The 12,024-nt window shown below is 40.8% G+C and overlaps 1 protein-coding gene across 2 annotated transcripts in view; it reads left to right on the forward strand.

The window, feature by feature from the left end:
- The window catches only part of ZZEF1 (zinc finger ZZ-type and EF-hand domain containing 1), a 112,619-nt gene that overhangs the window by 25,092 nt on the left and 75,503 nt on the right, over positions 1-12,024 (forward strand). For both annotated transcript variants that reach the window (XM_046674520.1, XM_046674521.1), the window contains exons 7-11: positions 2,779-2,895; positions 3,807-3,985; positions 5,525-5,623; positions 9,967-10,058; positions 10,437-10,585. In XM_046674520.1, the coding sequence (XP_046530476.1) occupies positions 2,779-2,895; positions 3,807-3,985; positions 5,525-5,623; positions 9,967-10,058; positions 10,437-10,585 (636 nt within the window). The remainder of the gene's footprint in view (positions 1-2,778; positions 2,896-3,806; positions 3,986-5,524; positions 5,624-9,966; positions 10,059-10,436; positions 10,586-12,024) is intronic.

Below are 12,024 nucleotides of genomic sequence, written 5' to 3' on the forward strand. Positions count from 1 at the left end.
AGAAGAACATTGCAAATATAATACAAAGAACTTTTATTTCTTCCTGAGTCATTTGAAAGTAATTTGCCAGCCTGTTGCCTCAGTGTCCCTGAATGACTTTAGTGTGTGTTTCCTAAACAGGAACATTCCGCTACAACCATCAAAATCAGGAAGTTAACATCACTATACATTCCTGCCATCTAATCCTCAGATCCCATTCAAGTTTTCAAGCTGTCCCAGTAATGTGCTTTATAGTAAAAGGATCCAGTCCAGAAACATACTTTGCATTTCAATATCATGTCTCTTTAGTTTCCTTCAATATGGAAGAATTGCTCAGTCTCCCTTGACTTTTATGACTTTGACACTTGAAAATGATGGGTCAGTTATTTTGAAGCATGTTCTTTAGTTTTGGTTTATCTCATGTTTCATCGTGATTAAATTTAGATGTTGTATCTTTAGCAGGAATATCATAGAAGTGATGATATGTTCTCATTGTGTCCCATCATGTGGCACACAACTTCAGATTGCCCTGTTACTAATGCTGGGTGGTGTTAACTTTGACCCCTTGATGAAAGTAGTGTCTGCCAGACTTCTCCACTTGTAAGAGAGTTCTTTTTCCCTTTGTGGTTAATAAGTATTTTGTAAGGAAGTACTTGAGACTATGTGAATATCCCATTCCTCATCAAACTTTATATTAGTATGGACTCATGGATTCCTATTTTATTTACTGGGTTATAATCCATCACAGTGTTGATGTTCGGATTGTCCCAGATTTGACCAATGGGAATCCCTTGAGTCTGGTTCATGTGTCCTTTTAACATGTCCTCATCATTCTTGGAACACTTCCTTCCTTTCTAGAACAACAAGATATTCCAGGCTTGCCTTAAATGCTCCTTACCTTAATCCTGGAGTCAGCCATTTTTCTAAGGTGTCTTGGTCCCTTTTAGTAGAAAATGGTATTTAGAAACTAAACTCAGTGCTTTGGGAGTGTTGCTTCTCTCAGACACTCGCAGTGGACACAGCTAGGAAATAGATGTTTGTATGTAAATAATACACACGTGTATACGTGCACACGTTTACACCTTTTTTTATTTCTATTTCTGTAATACTGAAAACTCTGAGTTTACACCAATACTTCCAATTCTAATCCAGCACTACAGTGTTCATTTTAGTTTTCTCGCTTTCTGTATTTGTAACTCCTTTCTCTGACAGTGAGAAACCGACCTCCCATCATCCCTAATATGTTTACTTATTTAATCAACCCCCTCTGTGTAACCAGTCTCCCATCTCCCCTGCCCTGGTCTGGACATGCTCCTCACCCCACTCCCACCCCAGTACCTTTTGCAGGGCTGCTGCTGTGGCTGCCTGTGTACAGACGCCCTTTTTGTGATCCTTAAGTTCCCTTGCCTGGTGCCAGGCCCCCCTCCTCACCCTACTTGGTGCTAACATTCCATGCCAGGCTGTCCCTTCGTGCAGATGGCTTTCTCACCCTGCTTCGTGCCCTACTTCGTGCCCCAGTACCCGACTCTGGGCCACCCGCCCAAGCACACTTTGGTGCCTCCCTTGCACAGCCCCACTGTGTGGACTGAATTTTTAGGAAGGGGAAGAGGAAAAGCTTTCAACCTTACTTTTGTGACGATATGCCAAGTTGTTTGAAGAATGGATATATTTAAAGTTTATATCCCTAAACAGTTGTAATAGTTAATCTGCAGTGATATTTTCACTCCTCCCTTTTAAATACCAGTGATATAAAACTAGTCTAAAATTTAAAAAATATTGGAAAGAAGATCAATGAGGAAAAATAAGTAAGAAAAAAATAGTGTGGAACAAAGGTATTTACTTGTATCAGTGGAAATAAATTCAATAAATTATTGCATGCCGCTCATGTGCATTAGACCTCAATGTGGCTGCCATACTGATACAGATTGTTGTATAGAGGGGAAAAGAGATCAGAGGAGAGTGGAAGCTGATACAATGTTAGCCTTGCTGTATTGTCTCTATTTTGAAATGTAGAAATAAGAGTGTTTCAGGAATTGTCATTATTGTTATAAAGTGGCTATCAAACGTAGAATTTTGAGTTATTTTTTTGATACACTTATGCATACCTTCAAGTTGTTCATGGTATACTCACCTAACATAGTTGCTGGTGCAGAGTAGGACTCAGTAATTATTTGTCGCATAAATTTGTTAGATGACTGCTAGGCCAGAGGAGGTAAAGCCGTTGGGAGAATCCGAAAGATAAACTTAAGAGGAGACAAGGAAAGAGCAACGTTAAAGCAGAAACGAAGGTAGAAGGCCAAGAAACAGGCAGGAATAGAGAAGGTGATGGGTGCCAGTGTGTTTTGAAGAAAATAAAATGCATGACGTGTCTTTAGATACCATAGCTCTTAAGATTGCATGTGTGAGATGAATTTTTAACTGTGCCGTAAACTGCTCTGCCTCTGGGGTCAAGTTTTCTAAGAACTCCGGAGTTCTTCTGTAGAGTATGTATGTATTTTGCTCACACTACTTCAAATGAATACTTGATTCTGGAGAGTTGAATAAGCTTTTACAGAGGGAAATGGAACTGTCAAAAGAAAGAGAAAAGAAAGAAAGAGACCCCATTAAACTACTTAGCACCATTACTCCTGGGGGAGAAAAAGTCTGGTTTATATTGTTTACCAGGTTCTCTGTAGGAACACTCTTTGTTTATAAGGGATTAATCAAAACACGCTTCTAACAATTTACTTTATGTCTAATGTTAGATTATCAAATTTGTTTTTGCCTTTGTTGTTCTAATTTTACCGTTTCCACTTCTAGGAAGGCTCTGCAGCACATGCCTCCATTGTCCCTCTCACCGGGATCTACGGATTTCTCCACTTTCCTGTCTCCCAACGTTCTGGAAGAGGTGGACAGCTTCCTCATAAGGATAACTAGGTAAAATCAGGGTTGATAAGGTGGGGTTTGTGGGGGATGGAGGGCATATGTGTTTGCTAAGTCTTTTTCTGTTTTTTAATTTTTAATCTTTTAAAGATCAGCACTAAAAATGATTCATTTTTAGAGAGTGAAGAGAAAATGAAATAATAGTTCACCCATCTAAACTGTGTTATCTAGCAGTATCACCTGACCTCAGGAACTGGGGCTGAGTGGGGAGTAATCCTCCATCTCGGCTGGAACAGATATCTTAAAGTCCCAAATGCAGACCCTCTCACATCACTCTGTCCTCAGCCGTGGCCCTGCTCAGCATCTGCTGACCACTACGTCTAACAGGCCTGATTGTCCGTTGACCTGGGAAGGGCTCTTTGAAAGCTTGGTAGAAGGGCTGCTTAATGTAGGGACCCTCAGCTCTGTCTCAGCAAGCCCTGAGGACCTACTGCATTAGAGTACAAACCAGGCCCTGAGCCGTCTAGGCAGTTTAAAAAGTTTCAGTGTAATGTGTTAAAAAAGCCAGAGAAGTGTGATGTGGAGTAGATTTCAAATACATTTTTGGTGATTGAAAGAGTAAACCCTTACCTCTGGCCAAGCCAAATCATTACACTAGGCTTCTTAATAGCAGAGGCTTATTGCAGCAGCTTATTTATTGTCTGTTTATAAAGTTTGACTTGTTAACGTTGATATTATTAGTATTATTTAATAATAGATTAAGGTTACAAAAGTGAGGATTTTATTTCCTGGTCCTCTGGGTTGATTTAGTTTTTCAAAGGACTTTGAAAAAGTACCTCTGGTAAACATAGAGAAAGCCCCTGGCAGGTATATCTTACTTACGGTGATTAGGTACATGGGGTTTGAACTACCTAGATTTTCTCATGTTTTTAAGAAGTGAAAATTTTTTTGCTCTTTGTTTACAGCTGCTGTTCTACTCCAGAGGTGGAGCTGACTCTTCTGGCTTTTGCACTAGCTAGAGGAAGTGTTGCGAAAGTGCTGAGCTCTCTGTGTACTGTCACTGACCACCTGGACACACACTATGATGCCTCATCCCTCATCTCATCCATGGCATCAGTCAGGCAGAACCTCCTCCTTAAATATGGTAAATGACATAAGCACAATGGACAAGTCATGAGACCATCATTAACATGTGACATTTTGAAATTTTGTTATCTTTTCGTGTAGTTTTTGGACTGTGTCGTTGTGATCATACCATGATTTCTGGATGAACATATCCTCTTTGACTGGGATTGGTAGGGAGAAGGGGGATACTGGTTCATTTATGGCAGCATCAGCAGAAGAGGACCTGAGTGTCCACCAGGCTGTACTCCCAGGATTTACTGACCTAATCAGTTAGGCTTGGTGGCCATTTGATCACAGCCATCTTTGGTGAAGTACAGTAGTGTCACATTCATTGTGTAGGCCAGGAGGGTTGGAAAGTTGGAGTACCTTCATCTGGAGGAGGGAGGAAACTAGCCCAGACATGGTGCAAAGGATCCTTATCTTAGAGCACATCCCTCTGAATCCCCATGATAGTTGGTTGGAAGGACATATGTGGACATACATACATGCCTGATGCTGCTTTCCCCTCCTGGGCCCAGCAGTAATCCATCTTAGCACTTTTCTGCTGACCCAGAATGGGGCCTCCTAATCCTTCTCAACATGGAGTAGCCCATATAGCTACTCCGAGATGACAGCAGTTGGCATGAGGAACAGCTGATGTGCCATCCCAGCCTCAAGTGCTAAAGTTTGTGTCCACAAAATACAGTATCAGATCCCATCCTCTTCAGTAGTAGAGGCATTATTGTGATATTTCTGCCATGATATTTGTACCTTTACCTTAATATGACTTAATAATTTATGTTTAATTTTTGAAGTCAGACAACTGATGTCTTGTAAATCCAGTTTCCCCCCTAAATTTGGAAATGTCATTTTTTGGAGGGGTAGGGGGGTTGTAGCAGGCATGACTGGATGGGAGGGATATGTAGTGTCTGGAAAATATTCTCCTGAAAAGCTTTCAGTTCTTAGCAGTTATTTTGGCAGGGAGCACGGGATGGCTGGGGAGGAATGTGTCGGGGGATGTTCCTTATTGGTAATGCTCGAGTTCTGGGTTGGGTTGTAGGTTAATAGGTATTCGTTATATTGTTAAAACAAAAGAAAAAAGAAAAGTTTTCAGGTCATTATAGCAAAAGTTGATCTTTATAATTCTTGAAACTTTCAAAATTTGCCTGAAGGCATTTTAAAGAAACAAGACCCAAAACTCTAAGACATTATTTATATATTTAAATGCAATTGCAATAAAATTAATTATTGGCTCAAAAACAGTATTTTAGGAATTCCCCCCCTGCAAATATGTTGAATCCAGCTTATTAATCTATATCTTATAATGTGCTTTGTTTTTAAATAGTGGTTATTCTAGAGACCTCTTCTTGGAATCACTGTACTTTACTTTGTTTCAGGAAAGCACAAAAGGATGATGTCAACTTTTGTCTAATATCACTTCTCTGTTTTAGCTTTTAGACAGGTAAATTCTTCATCGGCAGTCTGGGTGGCCACAGGCACTCCATTTCTGCTGATGTGCATGCTAGTTTTTATTTTTTCATAGCACTAACTTAAGGCTCTCTGTCTTTCCTTTGGTCAGGTAAACCTCTCCAGTTGACTCTTCAGGCCTGTGATGTCAAAGGAAAAGAAGAGAAGTCAGGACCTGAAAACCTCCTTGTTGAACCGTGGACGAGGGACGGTGAGTGGTGGATCTGTCTGTTTCTAGTGACTTTTGAAATTTTGAATTTTGAAATTTTCAGCATATACAGTCTTCACTTTGGGTTGTCTGTCCTTCAGTTGGCAGTGGTTCCTAAACCGTTTTCATGGTTTCCTTATTATAGTGTTGTAATCTACTAGGTGTCAATCACCTGTAACACCTTAAAAGTACTTGAGAGCCTTCAGGGTTTTTTTTGTTTTTTGTTTTTTGTTTTTTGTTTTTTGAGGAAGATTAGCCCTGAGCTAACTACTGCCAGTCCTTCTCTTTTTGCTGAGGAATCCTGGCCCTGAGATAACATCCGCTGCCAATCCTCCTCTTTTTGCTGAGGACGACTGGCCCTGAGCTAACATCCATGCCCATCTTCCTCTTCTTATATGTGGGATGCCTACTACAGCATGGTGTTCCAGGAGGTGCCATGTCTACACCCGGGATCTGAACCAGCAAACCCTGGGCTGCCGAGAAGCGGAACATGTGAACTTAACTGCTGCACCACTGGGCAGGCCCTGAGAGCCTTCAGTTTTGAAAAGCAAGGACTCCTCCTCTTGGAGTATAGAAAGCTAACCATCTTTAAGTTCAAATTGTCTTTCTGTTGCATCCTGAAGTTTAAGAAACAGTGGATCAGCAGCATTCTACTGCTGAGAAAGAAGGGTGTTGCTATGGCTGATCTGGCATGCGAGGTGCCTGGGAGGAAGCCGCACTCCTTCCCTAATGTCAGCATGATGACTGCTGATGTAATCTCTTCAATGTTGTGGCAGATTCTTTGAAAGATTTTATTTTTCTTTATTCTCCCCAAAGCCCCCCAGTACATAGTTGTATATTTTTAGTTGTGGGTCCTTCTAGTTGTGGCATGTGGGACGCCACCTCACCATGGGCTGATGAGCGGTGCCGTATCCGCGCCCAGGATCTGAACCAGTGAAACCCTGGGCCGCCGAAGTGGAACACGTGAACTCAACCACTCGGCCACAGGGCCGGCCCATGCAGCAGGTTCCTTTCCTCATCCAGGGGGTGTACGTGAGTCTCTTCCTCATCCATCTTGTTGGCCAGCCAGTCTCCTGCATATGGCCGTTTTCTACTCACTATACTGCTTTGATACTGCTGATTCAGTAGAGGAAGTGGAATGTTCCAGCAGTTATCAAACACTGAAAGGAAGTGGCCTTACTGCTTTGGATTTGGTTCCCCTTGGCCTTCCTCACAGCAGTTCAGTCCTCACGCATTCTCAGTGGTCACCTCTCCTCTATCCTGTTTCCTCTATTCATTCTTAGCACCAGTGAAGTAAAGACCTCTGGGAAGATGTGCTTTTCTCAGTTGTATCTCCTCTCCTTGGTAGTCTTAAGGCAATCTTCCTTCAGTCCTCCCTGAGCAGCTCAGCCTCTGCAGAGATGTTTCCTTTGCCGCATCCATCTCCTGCCACACTGAAGGCCACTGCCGGCTGCTGAGTCGCCTGCCATTCAAAGTGCATGGATGGGGTTAGGAGGAGGCAGTGGCAACTCCTTGCCTCTGCCCCACTGGAAGGGCAAGATTACTCTGCCACGGGCACTCTGCATTTTTCCTTCATTCTCTGAAGAAGTGGAATTTTTATCTCTGGCACATTTAAGGTAGAATCTTCCTGAAACCATATATGAAATTTTTTTTTTTACGCTCTTATCATCCACTGAAAGGCCTCCCTTTTATTTTATCTTATTGTTTTTACTTTTATAGCCATTTCAGATCGTGTATCTATTCTTTTTTTTTAAAGACTTAACTTTTTAGAGCAGTTTTAGGTTTACAACAAAATTGAGAGGAAGGTCCAGAGGTTTACCATATGCCTCCTGCCCCCACACAAGTATAGCCTCCCCCGTTATCCACATCTGTGACTAGAGTGGTCATTTTTTACCAAGGATGAATCTACATTGACACATCATAATGAACAAAGTCCATAGGTTACCTTAAGGTTCACTCTTGATATTGTACATTCTGTGGGTTTAGATAAATGTATAATGACGTAAATCCCTCAGTATAATATACAGAGTATTTTCACTGTCATAAAAATTGAGTGTATAGATTTTTAACGCTGTTCTAAGTTTGAAAGGACCACAGGTTTTTCTGCAGCTATTAGAAGCATCTGCCAGCTCTTGTGCCTGGTCTGATTTGAATACTTTGTTATTCTCCTTATGTCTTATCTGCCCACCTCTCCTCCCTGCCTTCCACTTCCCTTGGATGAATGGATTTTGTAAACTAGTTGTAGTTTGTGGATTTGTTATTTTGTTGGGTTTCTGATAAGCACGAGAATGGGATATGATGACCGTGTATGAGGAGGAGACTCAGTTTCTCCCGCTCACTCCCTTCAGCACTATCGCTATCTGTTTCTTATAACTCAGGTTAGGTTTTAGTCTCTCGTTCTCCACTGCAAAAAATGAGCCTGAGGAGATAGATGAGATGTGGGAGAGTCCCCCCAGGCAGAACTGTTGGATTTCGAGAGTAATTTGTTTCTTCCCCTTTCAGGGGGAAGGGCTCTGGTCGCTGGTACCGTTCAAATTCCCCAGTTACGGGGGAGTTCCAATTCTGGACAGGAGAACCCAAACATTGACACTCCAGGGGGCTACCGTTCCTGTGAGCTGTGGCTACTGGTCTGGTATTTTAAAGGAATCCTGGATGTTGCCAATAGAACTGATGGGATAGATTTATTAAATTCTTTAAATCTGTGATTGATATTTTTTCCTGTCATTTTAAGAGAATAAATTTTTCAGGGGAGGGCAGGGTGTCAAAACAAATGTAGGCTTAAAATAGCACTTTTAGACACGTGAGCTGGTTTCTCATCAAGAAAAGGAAGCACAAAGGTTTTATTTACTTTTTAAACTTTCTTTATTTTGGCCTTAAAAAATATCTTAAATGTGTATTTGGTAGCAATGCTATTTCAAAAGAGTCTGTTTCTGTTGACTTAAATTATTGTTTCAGCTGCTTTGAGACTAATTAAAAGTGCTGACTAATAACTTAACTTCTAGTTAGTATTTCAGCCTTTACAATAGATGTAATTAGAGGCATCCAGACCTCTGGGAAAAGGTGACAGTTCAATAATTGGGATAGTTTTTAGTATTACTGTTAGAGAAGTTGTGTGAATTTCTGGCTACATGATTTCTTAATATTGTCTACAGAATTACTATTTGATAGAACTAGATTGTATAATAGCTTCTCTCTGGGAATTAGTAAAGCTTCTTTTGGATTTAATTTTCTTGGTTTGGTGACAAATTTTGCATATTGTGTTAGGGAGATTCAGCTTCGCAAGTTTTTATTTTATTGAACTTAGTGTATTGAAGTATGAAGCACGAGATTTGTTTTAGTCTTTTTATCTTGATAAGACAGAATGAGTGAGAGCAGATCAGGGTCCCGGGAAGAATGGTTAGTCAGTGGTGACTTGAGCAAATGTGTGAATTATATCATTTACTGAGATTTGAAAGAGAAAGGCAGCCTTGGGTCTAGCAGAAGACCATTTTTTTGATTATTAAAGGATAATTAATGACAAAAAAGATAAATCATGACTCTCATAAAAATATAAAATGAAAACATCACACTTTTTGTTTATCTCATTAATTAAAGTGAGGGAACCAGTAAGATGTTACAAACAGATCAAAGGAGAATTCATAAAATATCCATAGACCAATAGAACTGCTGAAACGAATTTACAAATAGATACAAACTTGGTCAATATAAGGAATAATCAGCTACACTTCTAGAGACAATTTTTATTTCTGTGGACAAAAATCGTTTGCATTGTTATTCTTCTACAACTTACAGAGTTGTAAAATAGCTCAGAGACAATGAAAGATGGAGATTACTCAAAGAGTGTGCTAAACAGAGCACCCAGTAATCTTTTTCTCCCCATTTCAAAGTTTTTCACAATCTTTCCTGACAGAATATTCTAGAAGCTGTCAAATCCCTGTTTCAGCTTCTGAGCGTGCTTGACTTTATCCATCCAAACATCACACCTGGTTTTAGAAGTGGCTCAGGAATATAATTGATTATTCAGTCATTTGTCTCTTTGAATTAAAGTCACTATCTTTCTAAAACTTTTTATTCCTTTATCATTACCTCAGAGCAGGGCTACCTATATGGCTGAGAAGATTATGCCCCAAAGCAGTTGTATCTGGTCAGTGGTCTATTACCTAGGGGTTTGTCAGTGGGGTTGCATCTGTCCAGAGGGGAGATTTTTATCTGAAAATTTTCACAGAAGAACTGGATAGACTAGTTACCCCCTGCCTCAAAGGATGTGGTTTGTTTTTGTTGATTTTAGTTCTTAGTGTTATAACAAATGAGTCAGTCATCCTAACTTTAGTTTTTCCTTTTTTCAGGTTTTCTTACAGAGACTGGAAAAACCAGAGCAAGTACTATTTTTTCTACAGGAACTGAATCTGCCTTTCAAGTTACAAAGATCAGAATTATGGTAATTCTCAAGCTACCTTCTTTAAGCAATATTACTACCTTTTTTTTTTACTAAGATTACGTTTCAGAGGTCCGCATCATTGATTTCTTATTGAACATTTAATGATTATTTACTCTGTGTCAGGCTTGTAGCAGAAGACAGGGTCACAAAGATGAATAAATTGTTGTGTATGAATGGTGTGAATATGAGTATTGCAAAAGGTAAGGAATTATTTCTTAGAAAGAAGATTTTTTGCTTTTACGAGACAATGTATTTAAAATATCGTTTCATTCCTTTGATTTTGCTTCAAGCTCTTCGACTTTAACCATATTCTGTGGAAATGGAGCAGTCACAGAACTTTTGCCCCTTGGCGTGCTTTATCCAGATCTCTGTTTCCAGGTTCGGCGTGGCGGCATTGGTGCCCAGTGTGGGTTGGTGTTTGCCTATAACTCATCATCTGATAAATTTCACGCAGAAGAACACTTCAAAAGGTTTGAAAAATATGATAAATGGAAGCTGCAGGAGTTCAGGCAATTTGTAAAAAGCAGGTAAGAAGAAGAATTAAAATCTTTGTAATTACTAAGATTGTATACATTCTCTTATTGGTGAAATATGCTTTCTTGTCTTTATAGAAAAGGTGCCACTAACCCATCCTCAGTGGCCATGAGCATTCATTGCTTTCTAACAGCATATTTGAAGACGTGTTTGTTAATTTGTTCGTAGACTCTTACTCAGTCCCTTCTGTGACTAGGCGCACACATCTTCAACATGGATGGGTAATGATACACGACCAAATTATGGGCAACCTGACATCTTCAGTCTTACCTAGCTACTGGGAAATTGACCTGTCCCCCAACATTCCTCCTTCTAGTCATGCTTTGCTTGAAAATACTTATTAAGCACCTACTATGTGCTAGGCCTGATACTGGGCACTGAAGATACCATAATGAGCAAATTGGCACAATCCCTGCTCTGTAGAGCTTACTGTTTAGCTCAGAAGACAGATGATAAAATGTGCAGTGTCACAGCATTATAATGCTAGGTAGGAGAGATAAAGTGCTCTGGGAGCACATGACAGAGCACCTGACCTGATCAGGGAGGGCTTCCTGGAGAAAGTATTGTTTATGGTGAGAACTAAAGGATGAGTTAGAGTTAATTAGCCACTTGAAGACGTGGAAGGAGTGTCCTGAGCAAAGAGAAGAGCAGGTATGAGAACTCAGAGGTGAAGTATGACATATTCAAGGAACTGGCAAGTCCCATGTTGCTGAGGTGTACTGTGAGGTAGACAGGGGTGAGAGAGAAAGCTGGAGAGCTAGGAAAGGGCCAGGTCATTAAAGGTCTTTTTGTCTCTGTTTCAGCATTTAGACTTTATCCTTAAAGCAGTGGAGGGGTGAGCAGGGAATAGGGTAGAGTGCGTTCTTGAGGAGTTTGAAAAAGAACTTTGCGGCTGCCCCAGGCCTAGTGGTTAAGTTCGTACGCTCGCTTTGGTGGCTCAGGGTTTCACCAGTTCAGGTCCTGGATGTGGACATGGCACCGCTCATCAGGCCATGCTGAGGCGGTGTCTCACATAGCACATTCAGAAGAACCTGCAACTAGAATATACAGCTATATACTGGGGGACTTTGGGGAGAAGAGGAAGGAAAAAAAAAGAAGATTGGCAACAGATGTTAGCTCAGGTGCCAATCTTAAAAAAAAAAAGCTGAAAAGAAGAATGAGATCAGATGTAGAAAGACTACTCTGGATCATGCTGTATGTAGCATGGATTGGAGCAGAGCAAGCATGGAGGGAGGATAAAATGGGGTGAGGCTGTCACTGCCACCTAGGAAGCCAGAGGTAGGGCTGACCTTAACAAGAGCAGCAACAGCAGCGATAGAGAGACGTGGACCCATGTAAGAGATAACTAGAAAGTAGAAGAAACAGGACCTGGTGAGTGACTGGATGTAGAGCAGGAGAAAGGAGAAAGTTAGGTGTCAATGAGTTCTAGGCT

The sequence above is a fragment of the Equus quagga genome, chromosome 11, assembly GCF_021613505.1.
Source record: "Equus quagga isolate Etosha38 chromosome 11, UCLA_HA_Equagga_1.0, whole genome shotgun sequence".
NCBI lineage: Eukaryota > Metazoa > Chordata > Mammalia > Perissodactyla > Equidae > Equus > Equus quagga.